The sequence below is a fragment of the Protomyctophum bolini genome, assembly GCF_963924005.1.
Source record: "Protomyctophum bolini genome assembly, chromosome: 13".
NCBI lineage: Eukaryota > Metazoa > Chordata > Actinopteri > Myctophiformes > Myctophidae > Protomyctophum > Protomyctophum bolini.
Window position 1 is genome coordinate 14,972,833 of NC_137874.1, and position 27,523 is coordinate 15,000,355.

Sequence of the window (27,523 nt, forward strand, 5' to 3'; positions counted from 1 at the left end):
TTGAATCGCACAGTGCGCTGGCCTGATAGACAGAATCTCAATCTCACCTGCTGTGCTCAATCTGGCTAATGACAAGCCTCTCAGTCGATGTTAAAAAAATAAATAAAAAAAAGTATTTGTTATTGATGTTGTGATGGTTAATTATGATGATAATTAGTTGAGCTGTGAATAATATCAGGCCAGCGCACTGTGCGATTCAAGTCACAGGCAGTGGCACATTGCCACACAGGCAGACACACTCCACATGCACATTGGAGATTTGAACAGTCAGAATGTTCAAATGTGTTTATGTCCCCCACAGACCTAGTGGAATAATACAATATTTTTGTATATTTTTGTAAATATTGTATTTTTATATACAATATTTTGGGGCAAAAAAAAAAAAAAAAAAAAAAAACTTTTTTTTTTTTTTTTTTTTTTTGGGGGGTGGGGGTGCTCAGTCGACTATTAGTCGACTAACAGCAAATTTATTCATCTATCAGTCGACTATACAAATCCTTAGTCGGGGACAGCCCTAATACATGCAGATATATTCCGCCAAGACATTGGTGTACAGCGGGAGAAAAGCCTGGGGGACATTTTTTGTCAATTATATTTTTGCCAGAAACACAGAGATAGCCCTGAATGACCATAACAGGTCTGTAACTCAGAGTGAATCATAGAGTACCAGAGTTATGGTGGGCCCTTGCAAATAAAACATAGTACTAGTTGGACTCATAATGTGACATAGTGTCATTCATATTCTCAAGAAAACCTGGAGACTTGACATGCAGTTATTGGGTCTTAAGATCAAAATAAGAACATTTTAATGGCGTATAAAACAGCACAAGAACCAGTAAGACCCGCAAACGCGGGAAGCGAACGCAGCTCGTACATATTTGGGTTTTGGACGTATAGCTGCTTTGGGGACTCCTTATATGGTTATGGCTGAGTCATGGTGACGTAACAGCGGGACAGACACTTGCATCAATCACAAACAAATCACTCAGCTCCATATATGGGCACAAAGGGGGGACACACAGACACACGCACAGACATGATCTGCTAGGTCTCATAGTAAGTGCTCACTGCACAGACACATTTGTCCATGTACGGACATGGATGACCCCTGAAAATGTCAATGATCAAACCAAGATGATGAACGAGACAAATGTTTTAAAAAAAAGGTTGTTTTTTTATTTACTGTTTTACTGATGTCCTCACGTCTCATCTATATCCCTTTACAGAACACACAAAACTTTTCACTTTTTTTGGTTTTCACATCTTTTTTTTTTTTTTTTGCTTATTTGCTTTGTCACTATTTACATTTTGAAACGTTCGTCAGAGACTCTGAGAAATGCATTTTATGATGGTCAGTGATAGTCGGATACGGGGGGTGTGTGTGTATGAAGGTGAGTCTGGATTTGCATGTGCGGCGTGTGCATGTGCACGTTTGGTTGAGGTGCGCGTATATTTATGGTGTTATGGCTCCGAGTTTGTTTTAAAGATATTATTTAGGGCTTTACTGGATAGTGTACAGTATGGTGACAGGAAATGGGGGAGAGAGAGATGGGGAGTGACACGCAGCAATGGTCGTCGGAATCGGGAGTCGAACCCGAGACACGCCGTCAGCCTAGGAGCCTGGACCGGCTCAGAGAGTTTATATTATTAGGAACCAACTTTTGAAATACGTTGCAGATATAGTTTGACATTCTTTCTATAACAAGACAACTGATCAATGTACAGCACAGTACAATCTCCAGTGTTCATTTAGCTAGAGTGTTCAAATTGTAAATTGAATTAACTCTATGGATTTTTACTGTGTATGGTATTTTACCAACTTGCAAGAATTACCATCCATCTTCCTCTCACACCATCCTCCTTGCCCATTTCAGAAGACTTTACCACTTATTATTATTATTATTATTATTATTGATCACATAAGTTATCACTCAAAAGCCATAACGCCATAGAGTTGCACAGGGACCGGATGGCTAGAGATTACAAGGCAGTAGCGGGTTTATTGAATGTTATTGTAGGTGCATGGTTGCTATGGTTCCTGGCAAATATATGAATATACCGTCATTCAGTGTGTGTGTGTGTGTGTGTGTGTGTGTGTGTGTGTGTGTGTGTGTGTGTGTGTGTGTGTGTGTGTGTGTGTGTGCATGTGTGTGCGTGCGTGCGCCTGCCAGTGTGTGTGTGTGTGTGTGTGTGTGTGTGTGTGTGTGTGTGGGGGCATGTCAGTCAGTGCCATTGGTGTACTGGGAGAGCTTATTCTCCAGGTCACAGATTCTCTTCTCCTGAGACAAAACTGTGGCCTTCAGATTCTGTATCTCCTCCAGCAACCTCTCAATCAGCTGAGGCTGGAGAGGAGAGGATAGTAGAGGAAAGGAAAGGATGGAAGGAGAGCATGAGAGGAGGATGGGGGGAGAGGATTGGAGGGGAGAGGAGGGGAGAGGAGGGGAGAGGATAGGGGAGGAGGTGACAAGGAGGGGATAGGGGAGGCGAGAGGAGTGGAAAGAAAAGGAGACGGAGGAGAGGAGGGAGAATAGACAAGGAGGAAGCAGATGTGAAGGAGTAAGGGAGAACCAGAAAGGAGAGTTGAGAGGTTTTAGGTAGAGAGTTTAGAAATAGTGTAAGACAAGAGAAAGGAGCCGAGAGAGGAAATAGGAAGGGGAAGAACAAAGGCAGGATAAAAGAACAAAAGTGGAAAGGACAGGTCAGGTCAGGGATAAATCAAACCAGGGAGCAGCTTGAAGCAAAGCTTTAGGTTTAGGATAAAGCAAACAGGTACAAAAAGAGGAGAGATAAACAGAAAAGTGTTCAACCATGACAGCAAGATGCATATTTGTGCATCGTGCATATAAGTAACCATGTGGTCTGGCATGATTAGCTAATTGAGCACTACTCGGAGTATACTTCACACAAAAAGGTTAGAGTTATATTCAGTATTAGGCATATTATTCTGTATGTTTTTGCATAGACCATAATGCCTTGGAACAGTACTTCGGTCTTTGTAACAGGTTCTGGTTTACAGAACGTGCGTGTGTTTAAGGGAGTTTGTTGGCAAGTTTTGTAATGAGAAACAGGTTAGTGCTCAAATATTTGAAAACCGCAAAAAGGGTACATTTTAAATGGTGGTATTATATAATATAATTAAATGTCACCATATTTCATATTTTTGAAAAACTCTATGGGAAAAATGAATGGGTGGCACCACAAAATTGCCGGCGCTGCTATGCCCTATTATAGAGAGCAGGCTAGGCATTATTTATGGACCATGTACAGTAAAGGCCCATTCATACTCCAGTTTAAGGTGCTAAGCGACTCACCGCGGTGTATAGTTTTCTAAAGTTAGAAAACTACAACATTATGTCATTCACCACGGAGTAGCAACTCACTGCTCACGCTGACACATCTCTGTTTTTACTGACTGACATCTCCCCTTTCACTCTGGGCTATCACCCCGTTCACTGATTGTTCTAGAAGATGGGTGGGCGGACATCACCGCGAGTATGATGGACTCGACTCGTTATCACCGTTTAGGTGAGTATGAATAAGCCTTTAGACAACTTACCGGCAGACTGTTGGCATCGCAGGTGGACATGCTGCGACGGGTTGAGGGTCTGGAGTCCAGAACATTCTTCTTGGACACTTTGAGTGTTTGACTCTTTGGCGGCACGTAGCCCTGCCTCATGGACACCAGGATGGGGTCATCGTCCCGGCCTTCCAGCCACTCCTCTGGCTCCATGGCTGGCTCTGGCCCTGCCGTGTCGGGGTACAGGTCGTCCTGGAACAGGTCCGACTGGGGCGAGAGAGGAAGAGAGAGAGGGGGGCGGAGAGGGAAATGATTTGTTTACTGTACGCATGTCGGGTGACGTTCATAAAGGACAAATTCACCACATGAAAGACAAAAAACACCCATTGGCCTAAATTCGGCCATTGCCACTTGGCTATGGCCGTTTTTAGCCCAAGGAGTGGTTTTTTGTGCAAAACTAATGCTTGGTATGGATTCAGAATCATGAAAACCCCCTACAGGTATTATTGTGAGGTCCCTTTTCGTTCAGTTTCGTTCCCGCGTCATGGGCACTACACATTCAATGCATCTTTTCATAGATAATACCCTTCTATTTTGTCACAAGCCAGAAATGTATATAACCAAAAAACAAAAATATTGTGCTGCTGTTTTTGCTTGTAAAATGTGTTATATTGATTTTGGCAACACAAAATCTTCCTCAAATGTCATAAATACATCTGAAACAAGTACTGGTGCCTTAGTTTACTCATATGTGAATCTAGATCATGAAATGTAGCAAGTTTGTTAAAGAAAATGCTTCAACTTGATTGGCACATAGCATACACATAGTAAATTTTGCCAAAAGCTTATATTTCATACATAAGAATTGTCACAACCTACTGTGTAATGAAAGGTAGAAAAGAAAAGCAGTGCACCTCGGCCCACAAAGGCTACAAATCTATCAAATTGAGTTTTTTTTAAATAAATGTAATGAGCTGCTTAATTATACCTCTTTATTGAGGCTGTTCCATAATGTTAATCCTGCGAATGTTAAAGATCTTTGTTTGCCATTTGTTCTGGTTTTTATTTTTGAATAAATGCATGTACCTCATGAATGCGCCTGAGCATGAGCTACAAACACAAGTTGTCACGTTCTTCGAAAGCATTGACATGCCCATCTCAATATCTGGGCTTGTCACACATACAGTACATTATATACTGTACATGGCTCAGAACAGAGAATGAAGCCATTAGGCCACCAGGGGAAGAGATCATACACACATATACAAACATCATATCAACCCCCTGGTTTGACACATCACATGCTACTTAAAGCATAATGAAATTTGGAAAATGTTGCCTTATATAGGTTGTCTTAGACAACTTGTCTATGGTGTGGCCACATATAACTGGCGATAACTGGCATTAAGCTATTTAATTGGAAGACTTGTCATACCAAAATATAAACAAGAGACAGTAGGAATGCAGCAAAAAATAATAAAATACGGACACTATTTTGGTGGTACCAAAATGGTAGTGTTCAATCCCATGAGCTGTGCAGTTCACTGGGATTGGTCCACCTTTGTAGGGATACACATAGTGGCTGGCCTATGCAGTCCACGCCATGAAACCTTTACATAGGCCTACCTTTCTGGGAACTGTCATTGTGATCGGTTCACACTTCTTGTCAAGGAGCTTGAATAACCTGGGAGGGGAGGAGAGGATTAACATTCAACTATTAACAAAACATTACAAATTCAACTCATACACAACACCAGTACAAGAAAGCACCACGCACAATCGCACATCTCTTCCCCAGACTCTTCTCAGCTTTCAGTCTGTCTCAAAGCAACAATTCAACTGAATTCACTGTAAACCATGGGTCTTCAGGGGGTCCAGGACTCCAGGGAGTCTTCAGAATTACTACATTTTTATTTTATTTTTTAAATCATTAACTACTTAAAAATAGGCTACATGAGAACATGAATCCTACATATTAATACAAAAGATTGGTTAAAAAAACAAACAAAAACAGTACTACACACTATAGAGTATACTATTTTGACATGATATGTCCATTACAAACCATGATACCGACATGATACTACTGTCCATTACTAAAGGTGCAAAAGGTGCACAGCACATCGGTCCTTGTGAGGTGCCAGCCAACAGGAAAGATACTGAATGAAAATAATGTCTAGTCGGCGCACTCGTAACTGCCAATGCCACACGTTTATTGAGTACACATACATTGAGTACATAATGAGGTATACTCAGGTATACTGCCTTCTTCAGGGTATACCCAGAAGATTTCTGGTACGCCACACCGTTAGGCTTCAAACAGTCTCGTCTTGCCTCACAAAACTCTGATTGGAGCCAGGTTTTATAATGTGTCACAGCATTGCACAGCAGTGTCAGTGCAGTATGTCAGTGGTTCCCAAAGTGGGGTCCGGGGACCCCCAGGGGTCCTTGAGGGAGTTCCAGGGGGTCCCCCAGCTAAATGATAGTTAGGAACCAAATGGACCCTTATGGCTCTGTAACTCTGAGAGTGTACAAATGGAACCAAATGGACCCTAACTGGTCCATTTGGTTCCATTTGTACACTCTCAGAGTTAAATTAACTTTGAATTTACAATATACATTGGGGTTAATGAGTATCATTGCGGGCTAATGAGTATCATTTTGGGGGTCCTTGACATGAAAAAGTTTGAGAACCCCTGCAGTTACCTGGCGATCTCACACTTGGTGACGTCCAGACCCCTCTTAGGCATGAAGCCCATCCCTCTCTGTGGTTCCTTACCTGGCGATCTCACACTTGGTGACGTCCAGACCCCTCTTAGGCATGAAGCCCATCCCTCTCTGTGGTTCCTTACCTGGCGATCTCACACTTGGTGACGTCCAGACCCCTCTTAGGCATGAAGCCCATCCCTCTCTGTGGTTCCTTACCTGGCGATCTCACACTTGGTGACGTCCAGACCCCTCTTGGGCATGAAGCCCATCCCTCTCTGTGGTTCCTTACCTGGCGATCTCACACTTGGTGACGTCCAGACCCCTCTTGGGCATGAAGCCCATCCCTCTCTGTGGTTCCTTACCTGGCGATCTCACACTTGGTGACGTCCAGACCCCTCTTGGGCATGAAGCCCATCCCTCTCTGTGGTTCCTTACCTGGCGATCTCACACTTGGTGACGTCCAGACCCCTCTTGGGCATGAAGCCCATCCCTCTCTGTGGTTCCTTACCTGGCGATCTCACACTTGGTGACGTCCAGACCCCTCTTGGGCATGAAGCCCATCCCTCCCTGTGGTTCCTTACCTGGCGATCTCACACTTGGTGACGTCCAGACCCCTCTTGGGCATGAAGCCCATCCCTCTCTGTGGTTCCTTAGCGGTGTAGGTACTGAGGTAGTGCACGAATGGAGGCTCCTCTGTTATCTCAAAGTAACGGATACTGCTGTCCCCCTACAGTCAAGCACACACACACGCACACACACACACGCACACACACACACACACACACGCACACACACACACACACACACACACACACACACACACACGCACACACACGTGAATTAACATTATGTACAATGTATACATGTAATACAAATGCTTGTATATTGTAGACACACATGGTATCGCTGTGTGTCATACAACAAAGAATATACTGTAGGTGATTATAAGCCCATTAAGACCTGAGGCTGAATGCCTTCTAAATCACCTTTTTGGAATTATTCAACTCAACACTTTTCAAACACTTTTCATGAACCTGTCAGTGATTGTACCTTTCCAGAGAGGTAGACCATGTTGGCATCTGGGTCATAATAGGGTAACATGACTCCGTTGCTTGTGTCCAATTCCAGCAGTGCAATAGGATCCTCGAAATTAGTCTGTGGAGGGCATAAAATAAAATCATCAGTGTTTTGGGGTAATTGTTGGGTGTCCATATGGTTTAAACTTGGAACAAAATGAGAAAATCCATATGGTTTAAAGGGACAAAATTAGAAAATGATCATACAAGTTACTTGCATACTTAATTATTTTTGAGGACCTTTGTCTGGTTTTATTCAATATTCATAGAATATTTGGAGGGATAATGGCTGTGTCTGTGTGTGTGTGTGCGTGTGTGTGCGTGCGTGCGTGCGTGAAATCGTAAATACGGCATGTGTTAATTTAACAGCTGTAAAAGAAAAAGGACCCCTAATACTGTAGGTCTGGACTTTACTGAGTGTGCACTTATTTGCATGTGTGTCAATGTGTGCACGTCTGTACTCTGTATGTACATGCCTAAGAGTGCACAGTGCATGTACAGACAGTGCATGATGTGCATTCAATGGACCACAATGGCAACAAGCCAGCTGGGGCTTCTTGTGTTATTGAAGCATAACCTTTGATGTACAGAGCATGTTACAGTGCATGATGAGTCCATTACCGGGTCCCAGAGGCCCAGCTCTCTCTGGCTCATCCTCGTGAACCCCGTTGTGAAGATGTTCCCATCTCTGGTGAAGATGGCTCTCATTGGTCGAATCCCCTCGTGTGGAGCCAGACGTTCCTATTGGTCAAGCAGGGAAGGGGAGGAGCTAATTAACATTTTGCGGCACTTGAGGAAAAGATACATTGTTGAACGGTATTTCTTTTTAAATGGTTGAAAGGGACAGACCAAGCTTCCTGAGCCTCTCCACAGGGGGCGCTAAAGAGGCCTAGTACTGATCTATACTTGCTCACTGGTGTCACACGCCTGAATATAGGAGATCTACAAGCTCACAAGTTGTTGCGATGCAATGCATTGTGTGCTTGTAGTTCCGCCGTTCTGGTTTTGCGCAACACCGGAAGTAAAAATCACCCATAACAATAACATTAACCCATTAAGACCCGAGGCAGATTCTACGGAGGCCTTCTAAACCAGCAGTTCCAAAACTCTTCATCTCGAGACCCACAACGCTTGCTATTTTCACTAGTGCTTAAACATTTGTTTTCTCATTTTTTCTTTATACTGACAAAATTACTGAACATTTTTTTTGCTTTCCTGTGTTTTTTTATGGATTAAAATGGACTCACCGCAACCACCTCCCTCTTGCGGGGGTCGCACACGCGCAACCGTCGGTCCTTGCAGGTCGTGCAGAACAGGCTGCCGTTTCGGTTCCAGCTGACGTTGTAGATGAGGTCCGGGTGGTCGTCCATGGAGATGAGGGGCTCCCCCGTGCCCACGTTCCACACGATGATCAGGTTATCACTGCCTGGGGGTGGAGGGCACATGGGTGAGACATGGACCTGAAGGAGAATCACTGCCTGAGGGTGGAGGGCACATGGGTGAGACATGGACCTGTGTTATCACTGCCTGAGGGTGGAGGGCACATGGGTGAGACATGGACCTGTGTTATCACTGCCTGAGGGTGGAGGGCACATGGGTGAGACATGGACCTGTGTTATCACTGCCTGGGGGTGGAGGGCACATGGGTGAGACATGGACCTGTGTTATCACTGCCTGAGGGTGGAGGGCACATGGGTGAGACATGGACCTGAAGGACAGTTCGTACCTGAATCTGATGTTATCCAATAACAAGTGGTAGAGACGAAACATTATAACTTCAAACTGAGCCGACGAGGCTCCGACCGTGCTCGTGGGTCAGACGATGCATTTTATTTTATTTTAATCACTCAGAAAAAAAAGGTTTCTACATTTCTACATCTACAACGTCTAAGGCTATGTTTACAATGGTAGCACACATCCCATTTTGGGATTATACTGCAGATTGGAATCAAAAGAAAGAAAAACTAAAACGCATGGAAACAATGTTTTGTGAATCAGATTTGAACTACATTCTGTGTTTTTATGACTTAAATGGAGCTTCTAATGGAGACTGCATGATTTATACCTTGTGTCATACACACAGACAAAAAAAATAAGTCATACAATAGACTCAGAACTCACGACTTATGCATAATAATGTCACTTACGTTGACACGAAACCGTTACACAACTTCTAAATACACAAATCCAATCTGGTCACTTGCAGTGATGGCCAACATAGGACTGAAGTGGTTAGTAATATCTAAATCTACAAAGTAAAAGTATTGGAAATTGGAAATACTCAAGTAAAGTAAAAAATAGCTAAACATTTTACTCAAGTACAGTACTTCAGCAAATGTACTTAGTTACTTTAATTTACACCACTGAGTCTGAACAAAGCCTACTGTATAAGTAGACAGAGTAGACAGTAGATACGTTTTCAAAGATTGTATAGTGCCGTTGCATTTGATTTGCGTGTGTGTGTGTGTGTGTGTGTGTGTGTGTGTGTGTATTTGCGTGTGTGTGTGTGTGTGTGTGTGTGTGTGTGTGTGTGTGTGTGTGTGTGTGTGTGTGTGTGTGTGTGAGAGAGTGAGAGAGTGCATACCCGCAGTGAGTAGTATGTTGCGTGCCGTAGGGTGCCAAGTGATGATGCCAACACGTTTGGAGTGTCCCTCCAGGACCACGATGGGCTCTGTGACAGGACGACTCAGGAGATTGTCTGGGATCTGCCACACCTAGCAGGACACACAGAACACTGTTACAGTACACACTCTGCCACACCTAGCAGGACACACAGAACACTATTACAGTACACACTCTACACACTCTGCCACACCTAGCAGGACACACAGAACACTGTTACAGTACACACTCTGCCACACCTAGCAGGACACACAGAACACTATTACAGTACACACTCTGCCACACCTAGCAGGACACACAGAACACTGTTACAGTACACACTCTGCCACACCTAGCAGGACACACAGAACACTGTTACAGTACACACTCTGCCACACCTAGCAGGACACACAGAACACTGTTACAGTACACACTCTACACACTCTGCCACACAGCTGCAGGACACACAGAACACTGTTACAGTACACACTCTGCCACACCTAGCAGGACACACAGAACACTGTTACAGTACACACTCTGCCACACCTAGCAGGACACACAGAACACTGTTACAGTACACACTCTGCCACACCTAGCAGGACACACAGAACACTGTTACAGTACACACTCTGCCACACCTAGCTGCAGGACACACAGAACACTGTTACAGTACACACTCTACACACCTAGCAGGACACACAGAACACTGTTACAGTACACACTCTGCCACACCTAGCAGGACACACAGAACACTGTTACAGTACACACTCTGCCACACCTAGCAGGACACACAGAACACTGTTACAGTACACACTCTGCCACACATAGCAGGACACACAGGACACACTGGGATCTGCCACACCTAGCAGGACACACAGAACACTGTTACAGTACACACTCTGCCACACCTAGCTGCAGGACACACAGAACACTGTTACAGTACACACTCTGCCACACCTAGCTGCAGGACACACAGAACACTGTTACAGTACACACTGGGATCTGCCACACGTAGCAGGACACACAGAACACTGTTACAGTACACACTGGGAAATGGTCATCCATTTATCCAAGTTGCTACAAAGATTGTGCATTACATTCACCCATTCACACACACATTCATACACCGATGGCAGAGGAAACCATGGAAGGCATGACCTGCACATCGGGAGCAATTACGGGTTCAACTTCTCTGTTGAGTCTTGCTCAAGGACACTTTGACACTAACTCTGGGGGAGCCCGGGATCGAACTGGGAACCTTGCAGTTGGCATCCGGCCGCTCTGCCGGCCACTGAGCGACTCGCCCACAGATGACCAAGTGTGTGTGTGTGTGTGTGTGTGTGTGTGTGTGTGTGTGTGTGTGTGTGTGACAGGGGATCAAACGGTTTAATGAGCAAATACAAATGTTACATAGAACGTGCTCAGTGTTTCAGTTACATGGATTACAGACGTACACACTTGGCATTTTAGTTACAAATTACTTTGTAGATTTTATACATTTCGGCATCTGAAAATGACACATTGTGAGCTTGTAGATCTATTTTCAAAAGATTCATATATATTTGAAAACTTGAAATGGGACAGTCTGCACAATGAGTACTTTTACTTTAGGGATTTAAGTACATTTTGAAGTCAATACTTTTGTACTTCTACTCAAGGCTTACATTTTGAATTCCCAACTGAGTATTTCTATCTAAGTAAAAAGTCTCGTTACTTTTTCCACCACTGTACATTTCTAAATAGTGCACGAGATATGGTTCATCCACGTATGTGTGCCCTGGGGGTTCGCGCACACAACACAAGCCACACGCGCTGCTCTGGCCTCGCCTGGCACTGTCCCGCACATAAACACATTCTAAAGATAGCCATCTTCAACCTGATTTATACTTCGTCATATGGTGGCGGCGCGCGTGCCAAAAATAGGCAATCCGAAAGTTCACGGCGTGTTGCGAGATTATGGATTGGCTATTTTTGGTCCACAGCGTCATCGTGCGACGGCCCATAAACTACTAGGCTTTGGACGGAGATTAATCCACCTCTGTGAAGCCAAGCGGGTGATATCACAGTTGGAGTGCCGCCTGCCATGGTGCTGCTAACGGCTACAGTGCCACTCCAGCACAGCTGCAAGCTACCGTACCGTCCACTTATAGCATGCTGTATAATGTATATATATACTGTGTATATACACATGTAAAGATGAAAGTACACACCGTTGTTCTACCACATGCATAGATATAGCCTTATAATTGTGTTCCATTAAAGTCGGCGCTGTCAGGCCACACATTTGTAACAATGAGTGACATGCATTAATTAAACTAGTATATGTCTTTAAATGCTATTATGCAAAGTTCATACTCAAACGCACGCTTTATTCTACTAGACACACACACACACACACACACACACACACACACACACACACACACACACACACACACACACACACACACACACGTATGCGGATTAAATGTACTATCATTGATTATTGGTCATAACAAGGCTGATGATGGAAAAATCACACCCGTGTGAAGTGAGTGGTGCAATGACAGTTGAAACAAATGTGTGCCTCCCCGGCGCCCAGAATGGCAGGGTGGCGGACAACATGCAGAGAAAGCGAGAGAGACAAAAGAGTGGGAACAAACCTCATGCGTTTCGACGCGTTGTGAGTTTGTAGATTAGCTTAGATTCTGCAAAGATATTTAGTGTAAAGCTAAAACACGAGGGGGCCTAGCCAAGTATATAGAGGCTTTCCGGGAAACTGGTCAACTAAGTATGGCGTTTAGGTGGTTAAAATCATGCCACGTCTGAAGACAAAACAGCGCCTTTTCACTGCTATATAGATAGAGCACGTCAACGTGACACAGTTCCATGCTGAGCCATGCTGGTATGTGAAGGTATGCTGGGTTACAAACAACATTTTGCACAGACATGCACACACAGGCAGATGCACAGTATGCCGAGGTCTGCTATTGCACTGATTGTCAAGGTGGGGTCTGGGAACCAGAACCCACAGCAGCTCTTGAGAAGTTCCCAGGGGGTGCCCAGCTAAATGATGAACCAATATATGAACATAGAGGCCACAATCTGCATTCAAAGATTCCTAGAGTCTTTGTCATTGATCGGAGAGAAAAAAAAAACCCTGCAGAAATGACTAACCAATCAGGAAGTAGACAGGCAAATCGACAAATGACAAAGCTTCTAGGACAATCTTTGAATGCAGATTGTGGCCCCTATATGTGTCACAGAGACTAAATATTTTGGGGAGAGTTTTACCCATTGCTGGCTGAATGAATACCAAAAGAAAAGGTCATTAAAGTTTTTAGATATTATTGCTTATAGCTACTTTAAGCGTTACAGTATACTTTGTGTGACAAGTAACAAAAATAGCCAATCTACAAGCTATTTCTGAATTTAAACGTTTAGATGTCCACACAACTTCATCAGGTTATACATATCAAACATATCATTTCCCAAAAGGAAATGCATATATTTAGTCTGACTAGAAGCAGGGATAAAACATATGTCCCCACTGGCTATACAAAATAAATGACCAGAGAGGGAATATCAAAAGCAGAGCCATGGACCCCATGAATTGGCCTGTTATAGTACCACCATGAGTCCGCTTTTTACGTGGCATTTCTTCCTCTGTCTAGTGGTAATGTGTGTGCATAATTTAATGGACATCGCACGCTGTGTTCATTATTTGAGGCATTTTGTTCAAAACTGACAAATCTGCAGAACTTTGGAAGGCAATCTTAGCCAATGGGGATGGAATATGGGGACGCGGAGTGGTCCGTGTTGATCACATGATCACATCACATTTTGCAAAAGTCGGCTATAACAGGCCATTGTGGAAAAGTATTAATATTAATAGAAAAGATAAGTCAACAAACCAAAGACTTGAATTGACACAACACTCGGCTCACACACTCAACACACTGATGACGATAGTGCTGTCAAACAAGTCTATGAAACTGTCTATCAAATATATGAAAAAGTTTAATCTGCAACATAATTTTATACAATATGGGGGTCCCTGCTTCAACTCTCTCTCAGCTAGCGGGTCCTTGGCCTGAAAAACATTGAAGAGCTCTGCTCTACTGAGTACACCTTTATCTTTTCATCTGTGTTGTCAATAGAATGCTTACGGCCCGGGTCCATTTGAAGCCTATGGGATCATTATTCATTAATACAGTATCACTATCACAGGCTTTTACTGTTTAACCTCCACTGTATAAATGCAGCCTCAAGAAATTAATCCCATGGAGTGTCCATTTCATTCACACACATACAGATACATAGAGAGGGATAGAATTTGACTTTTCCCATCTATTCCCCCAAAATCACTTGACATGATGCAACAGCGACCCCAGCTGGGAAGCTAAAGACATTTCATGCTTGTGTGACTTAGAGACATGTGTACACAGTAAAATTGTCAATTATTCTAAGAATTAAATGAATGGATTGTGTTATGACACACACACAAAAAAAGGTCAAAATGTACTATAAATGACAAATATGTGACACACAAGAACGCACACACACACACACACACACACGCAACACACACACACACACAAACACACACACACACACACACACACACACACACACACACACACACACACACACACACACACACACACACACACACACACACACACACACACACACACACACACACACACACACACACACACACACACACACACACACACACACACACACACACACACACACACACACACACACAGTGTAATGTGCAGTGTTGAGACAGGTCAGAACCACAGGATTTGCAGGCTCTAATCCCGTGTATAATGAAGGCCAGACAAGATCAGACTGTTCAGACAAGTGACACTGAATGAGCCGAACGTCATGGAATAGGATGAACACTCACTGAGGGATGGAGAGGAGGAGACACATGGTGTTGATAGATGGGTTCTTCATCTGCCAGGCGGGCAGGATGAACACACACTGAACTAACTAAGGACCACTGGGCGGGCAATTATCCGAGTCAGCTGCACACCAAATATTTGTCACACTTCACTGTCCCCCTCTTTAGCTATGTCACACACGCGCGCACACAAGCCACTATCTCTGTCTCACTCCCTCTGTCACACAGACATGCACACAAGTAAGGCTGCCATAAAGCAGTGAGAATGTGATAGTGATTTGTGGGGCACCAAGGTTAAATGGGACCCCACATTATTAATGTCATCGCCAGAATGTTGTAGCCACTTAAGCCATTAAGTCTTAGATCTGAGGCCGATTCTACGAATGCCTTCTAAACCAGTAGTTACTAGTTACACTTTCAAGATTTTCCAAAAGTGTTGAAAAATAGCAGATACTTTATACAAGCTCTTCGTGCCGCACTGCAAGCTTGTACATCTGCTAATATCCAACGCTGAAATCTAAAATGACACAGATGCTTTACCGGCACATACTTTGTCACAAGATGAATGGCAGAAAATAGCAAATATTCCCCAGTTTGACACAGTGAATTCAGACTTGGCTCGAAACATTACACTGGAGCAGGAGTGTGTGGGTTTATTCTTCCTCTTCTTGATCTTTTCCAACCCACCACCTCAACCAAGTGATATGCGTATTCTATTAGTTTTTGTAAGAAAATATTCCCCTGTGTCAATGATAATTAGGCCCAGGCCAGAACTCCTGGCACCGGCCCTGCACGCACGCACACACGGACGCACGCACGCACGTGTTTGCTTCCTACATGTTGTTTAGACCAGTGATTCTCAAGCATCTTCATGTCAAGGACCCCAAAATTCATAATGATATTGTCCAAGTATCGCCGTAACCCCATCTGAAAGTGTGCCAGATTTGTGTTTTTTTTATATTTGCACTTTACTTGAGTAATTCCAATTTCCAATACTTCTACACTCCACTACATCTCAGAGGCATTTATTGTACTTTTACACAACTACAATTATTAGAAAACTTTACTAGTTACTTTGTAGATTTTGATTACAAAACATACATTAACCACTACAGCCCTATACATTTTGGCCATTTGAAAATAGCCAATCTACACGCCCACAATGCGCCGCGATGCGATGCATTGTGGGCTGCTATTTCTTTAAGAGCTGCTATTTTCAAAATATTTATATACATTTGAAAACGTGTAAAATGAAACATTATGTAGTACTTTCTACTTTTGGTATACGAATACTTTTGTACTTTTACTCAAGTACATTTAGAATTCTGGACATTTACTTGTAAGTAACAGAGTATTTCTAGTACATTGCAGTATTGATACTTTTACTAAGTAAAGAGCCTCTGTGTTAATCACTTCTACTGGGACGTTCTCTGGCACTGATTCTGGAGGTAGTCCTACCATAGCAGTGGTGTCCTCGGAGCCGCTGGCTATGATGTTGTCATTGTGAGGGCACCAGTCGATATCAAGGACAGGCCCAGAGTGGCCCGTCACCAGCGGGTAGTTCTTATCCACGCGACCTGTCTGCAACACACAGCACAAACAACACTCTGTGTTAGATACCGTGTACATTATCTTGCACTGGCATTACTACCAAGTCTCATGACAAAGTGAAAACTCACAGTATATGCCAGGGCTATAAGCTACAAATATATCTTGGCATTGGTATCAGTATTAATATTAGTATTAGTAATCAATAAGCATACCGTGGATATTAGTTGGTACTGAAAATAGCAGTGTTGGGAAAACTAAGAATGTAGAAGCTTTTTTACATGAGCTACAGTTCACTAAAAGCTCACTTTCAAAACAAGTAGCTAGTTACTTAATTAATTAAAGTAGCACTCAGACACAGAGTTATTTAATAAAACATAAGCGGTGCAAAAGCTACACATTTTATAAACGGCAAACTCAGTGATGTAGTTTTTGTCAAGCTATCAAGTTTGTGCAAAACTTGCAAGCTACATAAAGTAGCTAAAAGTAGTTAAGTTATACCCACAAGCTACAGGGAACTGTACCCTAGTTAGTAGTTACTTTACATTACATGACAAAAACAATTAGGTATAAATGTAGGTTAATTATATAAGTTACGTTATACCTTGTGAAATATGTAGACCGAGGAGCGGATTGTGACATTCCTCCTGTTTATTTTTGGTTTAAGGCAGGGGTTCCCAAACATTTTCATGTCAAGGACCCCCAAATTGACACTATAGTAGCCCACGGACCCCCATTTGAAAATATATGCCAGGGAAAAGATTTGTGTGGCTCTAGTAGTGCTTCTCAACTCGTTTAATTTCAAGGACCCCCAGTTTGATGCATTAGGCTACGGAACCCCATTTAATGGCATTTCCATCTCTGAGACCCCAATTTATATTGTAAAATCAATGTTAATTTAACTGTGAGAGTGTACAAATGGAAACAAATGGACCCTAATGGGTCCATTTGGTTCCATTTGCAAGTTTTATGAACCAACACTTAGTATTTTGAAATCAATTGTTTAACTGAAGAAAATGATGGTACATCAATTGTTTATTGGTTCAATGCATTTGCTTAGTGTTTGTATTGGACCATTAGTCCTCTGGTGATACGGATTTGTGTATCTTATCCTATTAGTTGTTTTCCATATGATGAGTTAGTGGGAACGTGTAGTTAATATTCAACCCCATCACTGATGGTGGTGTCACATACAGGCTATTTTATCTATGAACACACTCCCACAAGCACACACACGCATGCAAACACATTTGTATTATTATACTAGTGAGGACATCAGCATTTCACGACAGCAATTTTCTGAATGCCATTTCTTTTTTGTTGTTATTTTTAACCCTAAACATAAAGCCTAAAAACAGCTGATCTACACACTCTACAACACACTCTACAACATAGATTGGCTATTTTCGGTGCACGACACCGGCGTGCAACTAAGAATAAATCAACCATAACTCAAACCCCAACCTCTGAACCTAACCCTAACCCCATACATACATAGCTGAATCTGTTCCTAGTGAGGACCAGGAAATTGCTCCTCGATCACAATGTCTATTTCTCAAATTCGGTATATACGTTTGGCAAGTATAGTAAAGAAGGTTATTATAGTTAACGAGAAATAACATTGAAAAACCAAAAAACTTTTTCGTTAACTGAACTAAATAAAAACTATAATAATAATAACAAAGAACGATAAGTAATTGAAACTGTAACGTGTTTCCAAAACAAAAAAAAACTGGCAAACCCCACTCTAAAAACTAATTCATACTAACTGAATTAGAAAAAAGGTCAAAATGAACTATAAATGACAAATCTGTGACACACAAGAACGCACACACACACACACGCACGCGACACACACACACACACACACACACACACACACACACACACACACACACACACACACAAGAGGTGTGTATTTATAGCTTAGTGACGGGTCGTTGAAAGGGGAGTTTTTCTTGTGGCCCATTGGGGAGCTGGTGCAGCGGCGCTAGAGCCCAGGCTGCCTGCTGGGTATTAATAGTCTGTCTGTTCACAAGACCCTCCAATATATTATGTCCAACTGTCTGTCTGTCTGTCTGTCTGTCTGTCTGTCTGTCTGTCTGTCTGTCTGACTGTCTGACTGTCTGTCTGTCTGTCTGTCTGTCTGACTGTCTGTCTGTCTGTCTGTCTGACCAGCTAACCTGCCCTTTACTATCGCCAGTGGTGGAAAAGTACTCACATTTTTTATTTAAGTAAAAGTAGCAATACTGAATACTGCAATGTAGAAATACTCTGTTACAAATAGAAGTCCCGTATAATCATTTTACTTTAGTAAAGTAAAAAAATTATAACATTTTAAAATATAATATATTTATAATATATTGAAATACTGTAGCAGATGAGTTATGCTATACAGCTCACAATCCTTGGTCGCTTGGTTTACTTATTTTCTTTATTATTTGTTATTTAGTTCTTTTTGTACAACCGGGCGCATAGGTTGACACCATTCCTTTACCCCTGTACCTGTCATAGGCTGTCACCATTCCTTTACCCCTGTACCTGTCATAGGCTGTCATAGGCTGACACCATTCCTTTACCCCTGTACATAGGCTGACACCATTCCTTTACCCCTGTACCTGTCAAATATTGTGGCAGTGGTGGAAAGTAACTAAGTACATTTACTATATAGCACCAATTCTGCCTGCTGTTACAGTCACATTACACAACTCTTCTGACCTTAATGAACCCATCCCACTGTAGATGTAACACTAAAAGGATTTAACTTTAACGTTAACTTTAGTGTTTTTGCACCTTAATTCCATGTACAGCGCACTTAAAAATAATCGTATTGCTTTTAAGTATAAGATATGTTCACCCACCTTTATATTTTATCTCAGGTACTATGTGTAAATATGCAGGTATGTTTTGTTTCTTGTTTGATCTCCTTTCTAAAACGGAATTTCACCCACTTTTTTACCTTGTAAACCTGTGATGTGACAAGAAATCTGATTCTGATTCTGTGAGGCTTTTCTTTCTTTGACACCAGTTGTCATTACAGCCTAAGTCTATGGAAGTATCACTCAAGAATGAATGCTGCAGTGTCTACTCGGTTTGTGTCTCATAGGAGGGCTGTAGGCAGTTCAGAAACCGTCTTCCAGTGACATCATCGATGGGGAATACAAGCTAATAGAAACTGCAGGCTTTCTAGTCCTGAAAGGTTGCAATGCGAATATGGAAGCCATCGTTCTCACGATAAAAAAATCTTGTTTAAAAAAAATCTAATGATGATGTCACTGGAAGACGGTTTCTAAACTGCCCACAGCCATCCTATGAGACACAGACTGAGTAGAAAAGAATCGTGCCATTTTTTCATGATTATTAGTGAGGACCTATTATATGAAGATTGGTTGAAAAGTGGTGAAGTGGTCCTTTAAGGGGTCCATTTGGTTCCATTTGTAGACTCTGACTTCAATGAACACTGAGGACTGTGTACTCAATCTGTTCCTATGAAGCAAGCTCTGCTCCAAAACTACAGATGTCATCCATGAGTGAGCTAGTTAGTTAGTGACTGACGCCTCTCTATTGAGAGGCATAACATTTACTTTGCACCCTGTCTGTTACACAGCACATGTTATATGACACAAGCTACACAATGGGTACATGACATGGGGACATGAGCACACCATTCGATACTATGCCAGGCAGGTGTCTGTCCATTGTGTATTTTTAGCCAAAGTTAGGATAATAATTGCTGGGGAAATTTAACATCCAAATGACTCAGCATTACCTAATAGGTCTGCTCTGTCTGGCCCGTTGCTCTTCCCCTAATTGCATTTTTATTTCAGTGACATATGTAATACTTCCCCAGGGTGTCTAAAACTTGGGCTTGGGGCCAAGAGAGGGGACCCATGCTCTTGAATAAAGCTGTTTCAACGTAAACAGCAGTATTTCTAACAGAAATCCAACTAACAGAACTAACTATGACAGAACTGAGATTTGAATATTCACAATGCTTCAAATGCTGTGGCTATGGGTTTCTTAGAGTTATTGCAGTCCTTTGAGTTGATCCAACACAGGTTGTTGGGCCAACACATAAACATGGCCAGTTTGGCCACACTCTGGACTTGGTGATATCTAGTAAAGTAAATTGTAATACATACATTAATAATTTTACCAAGATTACCTTTTTTCACTCTGTGCTGCCAAAGAAAACACAACTTGTTCAAAATTTGACAGCCAGAGATTTAACTAAAACTAAGACGAGAGAACTAATTACTCCAGTTTTTGCTTCACTACATTGGCTCCTGGTTGTTTATTAATTCTATTACTTGTGTTTATAAAGCTCTCAATGGTCTTCCTACCTATGACTGCCTGCCTAGATATGTCCCAACCCGCCCCCCTCAGGTCCTCCACTGCTGGCCTGCTCGATGTGCCTAAAAGAAATGACCACTAAAAAACACGGTGAAGCAGTTTTCTGCTTCTACGGGCCGACGGCGTGGAACAAACTCCCACTATACCTTCAACAGGCAGCCTCTGTAGACATTTTTAAAGCACAGCTCAAGAACTACTTCTATACACTCTTTCTTTTACTTGAGCTTTTAAAATCCTTGTGTTATGTCCTCACTGTATTGACTTATTCACTGCTATTTGTTGTTTGCTTGTCTTTATTGCTCTGTAAAGCAGAGCTTTGAGCTGCATTTCATGTCATGAAAGTGCTATACAAAGTTTTATTATTATTATTATAATTATAATGATTTAACTAAGAAGAAACCTTCCTGTGAGCCGTTATTGACCTGCGTCAAAAGCTGGTTGACTTCTGGCAGCCACAAGAAGGAAATATTATTTGTAACCCTGTGTGCCTACAAAGGAAATCTAAAACTGACCTGGATTAAAAATGTCATGTATTTCATAGTGTTCCTGTGCTCACTTTCTGCCCTCAGTCCTGTATGATGGAAACGTGATGCTGGCAGGGTGGGGGAGGGTGGACAGGGAACACTGAGTCCTAAAGCCGTCTGGACTCTATCATACAGACAGGCAGGGAAACCCTTACATGAACAAAGTATATCACATACAAAGTCATCTCAAAGATATCATCTGGTTACATTTGTACACACTCTGAGATACAAACAGATACATTAAAAGGTCAGGATTTTGCTGTGTACATGTACAGTGAGTACAGTCTGTCTTGTCTGTCTGTCTGTCCATTTGAGCATGGAATGTCCGTGACATCATGTTGACATCATCAGATGTCATCATTGTGATGAAAGGCACCGCTCACTTCACATGAGTGTGATCTTTGAGAGGCTGTCCAGCTTTTGGTGTATGTGCTAACACAAACTCTTATCATCGTACATCATCATACATCATCTCATTCCGGCCAATCAGAATTTGCGTCCTCACCTTCGTCTTCAACGTTTGTGTTAGGACAAAGTTTGTGTTTACACACACACTTAAAGCTGAACATAGGCCCTCAAAAATCACACTGTGTGAAGTGAGGTGTACATCACTCCTCCAAAAAGTGTGTTATTGTAACAATTTACAATTACAATTCACAATTTAGGCATTTAGGAGACGCTCTTAGTCTTAATCCAGAGCGATTTACATTAAGCAGGACCAAAAAGCATGGTAATACTGTACATCACATACATAAAAAGTACAGTAGTTATCATGAATCATACATAAGCTAAGAACGTAAGTAGTGGAATATCTATATGGAACTATGCAAGTATTCTTTATAGTGCCATGTCTACATACAAATGCTATAAGTCTACATAAAATGCTATCTATGTCTAAAAATGTCAGGGCTAGGGCAAGTGCTACGGGTCATGATGGAGTCTGAAGAGGTAGGTAGGTTTTACCACTACGGTGGAAGGTAATAAAACAAGTCACAAGATGTATTTATATTGGCCACATGACGTCTCACGCCATCAATGTTTGTTTAACTGCTGTAAACAAAAATTAAACGTCCATAGACTTGGCTGCCACATGACGTCACTTTTAGTGCCCTAAACAAACCATAGACTTGGCTGAAACAGGTGCCAGTGACATTATTTTCACCATGTCACTTTTTGCACTTTTTTGAGAGGCGCTAGCCCCTCCTATGCCCAGCTTTGTGTGTTTGAGTGTACCACATTTGTGATGATTTGATTGGCCAGCGTTGTGTGTTTGTGTGTACTACATAGTGACGATTTGATTTGCTGTGTGATCATGTATGACGATGTATGACGATAAGAGCGCCCTATAGTAACAGTACTATAGTAATGTTACAATGTTTGCATACTTCCCCTTCTTCTTGTTTATGTACACTCTCAGAGTTAAATGAAAACGGAGGGTTTTATTGTGTGCTTGGTCGTGCAACAATGCAACATGCTTTGAGCGGCTGTTGAACCCTACTCACCTTAATGACAGGTATCACCAGGAACGCCCCTCCTCCGCTCGATTCCACGATAACCGCCAGGAACTTGGGGTTGACGGCGCAGAACGTGCTGTCCCACGTCACCTTGGATACGCGGATGTCGTCGTACATCTGCTCGGTCTTGACACTCTGGCCGAAGACATGCCGGAACTTACTCTGCCGTACAATGCTGCGACTCATCGCTGTGTTGATCACAGAACACATGGAAGCAGAAAAACAAGACAGGTCATAAAGGGAAGCAAGGCAGGACCAATTGAGAGCTGAGTGGCCAAACAATAGTGAAAGAAGGGTGAGGTGAGGAATGATGAATAAAAAGATTGGGGGAAACAGTCTGTATACAGGATTAGGACAATCATATCTGATTAAAAAAAACAGCGGAAGCATAGTTCCACACATTACACATTCAGACACACATCTTTCGGTACGAAACATTGAACACTAGTCTCCTCTTATGGTTTGCACTGAGGATAAGATGTTAATCAAATTCAGTCTGACACCATTCAAGTTCAAGCTGCTTTGAATATTGATTATAACGGAGTAGGCATGTAACGATTACAAATTTTAAATCGATTCAAACTGGTGACAATTTAAATTAATTAATTTTAATCGTGATGCAAACAGCAGAGGGTGTGTAAAAAAAGAGAATGAAATACAGGCTCTTTGTAAGAGAATTGATAAAAAAAAGAAAGAAAATAGTGGATTTGTCTGGAAAATATAATTGCGTAATAAAATCGTGTTTAAAAAACGATTTTGTTATTCATCTCTATTTTTGGGTGCAGCCCAATCCAACCTCAATCGACTTCCAATCCAGTGTAAAAATGTAGTTTTGAAAACAGCACGCATGCACGCAACACACACACACACACACACACACACAATACATACTGTATATATCGTACTATACAGTATGGTCCTTTAGGTCACTTGAACCATAGAGCACCTATTCTGGGGGCGAACATTTAGCATAAATAGCAGGTCTACAAGCTCAGAATGTGTGACGATTGTGATGCATTGTGAGCTTGTAGATACCGGTAGGCTATATTCAGCAAAGAGATTTGGTGTAGACCAGGTGTTCTAAACCTTTCTGGATCAGGGCCAAATTAAAATATTGAAATTATTTGCTGCCCACCCATCTGACCACTGCTGTTGAATATCTCTTCCCCCCCCCCCCCCCCCCCCAGGTTAAAAGAAAAAAATACAAAGACGTTCATCATATCATTTCATTTAAAATCATAGTGTTTCTGCAATTATTTGGGGCCCCACTTCCACCATACCCTTACCAGTGACCAGTGGTCTCCAGACCACAGGTTGAGAATCAGTGGTGTGTAGACGAAGGACAAAAGGAGCAGCTCCTTCCAAATTATGTTATTATGCAGGACCGAAACGTCGATTTAATAAAGAACATCCCTTTTGTCAGTTCCAGACAGTGTGCAGGATATTTTTTCTTTGATTGGATATCATTGGTCCCTTTCTGAACATTATGCAGGTCTTGCAGGATAGTAAAACTCAGTTTGTTAAAATTTTGTTTCTTTTCTTTGCTGCTGGACATCTTTAGGGTAACTCTGAATTTTGAGACGTCGTGTCTACTTTTGCTGTGTCATTATTATGTTCCCAGAGGATACAGAATGAGTAGTCGAGCTGTGCTAATTACTTTTAATACATTTCTGTAACACAGTAACACATTTCACAGCCATGTCTGATACTGGTCTATAGTCATTTTGTTCCACTATGGATCTAGTCATATGTTTTGCAATAGATACCCTATTGAAAAGCTATTATTAATATGTGAGGTGAATTGTTTTAACTCTACTGTGCTATTACAGTGGGTTGTTTTGTTGTTCCTGTCATCTTGCTGTTATGTTGTTGTCCCCGGCAACAGGCCAGAGGGGCTATAAGCCTCGAGAAAAAAAAGAGAAGAAAATACACAGGAGGCATTCTAGAAGTATGATAGCCAGTGAAGATATTATTAATAGCCGATTGTCCCACCAAACACTGTGTGAGAGCCAAATTGCTAAGAGACATAAGACAGAGTGGAAATATACAGACTCGGAATGCAACCTAATGTCACAAACAAAGATGTGGTAACTTTGTTGCACGTTTTCTTAAAACCAAATGGATCAAACGGGGCAACCATTTGTCAAAAAAGCAGGTATACAAGCTCACATGTATTGTGAGCTTGTAGCAAAGAGAGATATTTGGTGTAGAGGGGGAAAAGGAGTGGGAGAAGTATAGCAGGTATACTGTATGCGCATGCATACAGTGAGTGGCAAATCGAGTGGCAAAGTGAGTTTAACGTTGTTTGACGTTATTAAATGCAATCAGATAGGACTTTTCTGTTTGGATGTACTGTCATGGCCAGAAAGTAGTTTTTTGCCACTCGGTAGGCATTCCCGCATAACTTCCGGGTATGATGATGTCACATGCATACCCTCTATAGAACCTTGGGGAACCCTGGTTGTACCGTATATAATGCAGTCAACAAAGTATATCTCTCACTCTACCTCCAAGTTCAAACCAGCCTTCAGGAGAGCAGGTGAGTGCCATTACATATAGGCTAGCCGCTGGAGGCCACCCACAAAGCAACTGAAAAAAAAAGTGACTAGACGGAAATGATCCCAGAAATGTTTTAAAGTTAAATACCCCTTTGAGTGGTTAAATGCAAACAGTGATAGTGATGGGATCATGACACCTACGTGATGTGATTTGACAAGTGAAACTTCGCACACCAAGTGGAATGTGATGTTCACAGTGTACAATTGGTAAACCTATAACATATATGTCTGAAATATGACTTTATGAGAGCACACGGACGTACTGTATGTGTTGACACTAAAAGCCCAAATCAGAAGTAGGCCGGTTCCACTCCCCGAAGGCACTCGATAACCGGGTCAAAACTCCTCTTTTGGAACTGTGGATGACCATAAACCACCTGGCAACCAATCAGAGCGGGTTTCAGCACACCTGCGTTTTTAGAAGTGGGAATTCAAAAATAGGCGACACACACACACACACACACACACACACACTGACACTATATAGTTTAACTACATGAACCGCAATTCTGGGCAAAGAATAGGTGAAAATATGGCAACAATAGTTTGGTGTAGAGGTAAAAGGGAGGGGGCCAAGAAAAGACCCCTGGGGGACCCTGGACAACAAAAGGGTGTGGTTAAAAGTGAACTGGCCTACTCTTTCTGCCAATAAATGTGGATCTAGGAATCTAGATCGAGATTGTGACAAACATAATCGAAGAAGGTTAAATATATCGCCTTCAGGATCGAACACAAAGTGTTTTGTGTATTATGGAAGTTTGTATCTGCATGCTACTCACACACTGCTGAGGACCCCCCCTATCTGGCAGAGTGAAAGAATGACATGGCCACTTTCCTAATATAGACATGCCACACTGCCCCTGTAGGCTACACTGTGCAAAGCCTGAGTGCTCATTTCACCCCGAGAGTGTACCAGGGGAACCAAATGGACCCTTTTGTACACCACCCTGTCCAAACGCTCCTTCCTTCCCAGCTCTTTTAAGTTAATGATATTGCAACAAATGTTGACACAATTTGTCCAGAAATACCAACACAACCTGATTACAAGCACACAATGACAGACACAGAGAGACAGTCAGATTCTATAAGATATTGATGAGAAATAAAGTAATTATTGGAGGGGGTGGGTGGGGGTCTCCCTCTCCCCGGTGTACATGGTGTCGTGCTCAGTTAAGAAGCCTGCACGACAGCTGCCACGACTTAGAACTAGTATGAGAGAGAAGTGCAGCGTCACAACTGTCTCTAAACTGTGTGAATGTCTGAGTGTGTGTGACACTGACAACACACTGGAGCCTGTCTATGCGTCTTTAGGGACTCCACAGAGACGCACTTTAACTAGCAGTGCAGCAAACGGGACTGACGCACTAAGCAGCTCTCTGCAGCACCCCACGCACACACAATATGAATAACAATCCACAGCAGTCAGACACTCACTCACCTTATTATGGATTATGGAGATATGAACCTCCGAATGCTCCTCTGATTCCCCCCTGATTCCCTGGATAATAGCCTTGTTGCCTCGGTCCCCGTTTAGTCCTCTTTTGTCAGACTAAATAATCCAGTTTTCTAGAGTCGGCGCGGGACCTGCTGAACAGGCGCACTGGAGAACCTAGTGACGCTCCTCACACCGAGAGCGAGAGAGAGCGAGAGAGAGAGAGAGAGAGAGAGAGAGAGAGAGAGAGGGGGGGGGGGGGTCTATTTTAGGACGGACTGTGTCAGTTGTGGCCAATCTGTGGCGCGTCAGCCACTGGGCCAGCGCGTCAGGGAGGTCAGTCAGTGTCGGCTGTGTCGCCATTGTCAATGTAGTGTGTAGCATCGCTATTGAAATCGCGAATTAATTGCTACAGTAGCCTACTTTTCAGTGATATATGAATCTATGGTCATAAAGGCCTAATTGTACTGAAGCTGGCAGATTCTAAGAACCAATTTATGAGTTTCAAATGTAGTGTGTGCCACCTACAGATGATGTAGCCTATGTTGTGGTGGACCAACACGTGCTTCAATTTCTTGTGACTGGCGGTAGAACTAATTCATTTGTTTGCAACACCTGTTGCCTGTTGGTCCCAACATCATGGTAGGAGCTAGTGACGTAGGACTAGGACAAAGAGATTTTATAACAAGAGACGACAGTACTTGTATTTTTGGAATCACCACTAGATGGCGCATCACTCAAAGATTGCGGCACGTGCACATACTGATATTCTGATTGTTAATTGTAAGTAACATCGT

The 27,523-nt window shown here is 42.4% G+C and overlaps 1 protein-coding gene across 2 annotated transcripts; it reads right to left on the reverse strand.

Moving 5' to 3' along the window:
* Positions 1–1,083: 1,083 nt before the first annotated feature.
* coro6 (coronin 6) lies at positions 1,084–26,915 on the reverse strand. Of its 2 annotated transcripts, XM_080779646.1 has the most exons (12): positions 26,733–26,915; positions 25,558–25,703; positions 22,725–22,924; positions 16,256–16,378; positions 9,887–10,016; positions 8,550–8,728; positions 7,924–8,043; positions 7,277–7,381; positions 6,808–6,953; positions 5,144–5,201; positions 3,557–3,784; positions 1,084–2,342 (listed from the first exon to the last, which is right to left on the reverse strand). In XM_080779646.1, exons 3-12 carry the CDS (start codon positions 22,920–22,922, stop codon positions 2,220–2,222), a joined length of 1,410 nt encoding a protein of 469 aa, XP_080635772.1. In that variant the 5' UTR covers positions 22,923–22,924; positions 25,558–25,703; positions 26,733–26,915; the 3' UTR covers positions 1,084–2,219. The 2 variants fall into 2 exon arrangements, with proteins under 2 accessions (XP_080635772.1, XP_080635771.1); XM_080779645.1 differs by lacking the exon at positions 25,558–25,703.
* Positions 26,916–27,523: the final 608 nt, after the last annotated feature.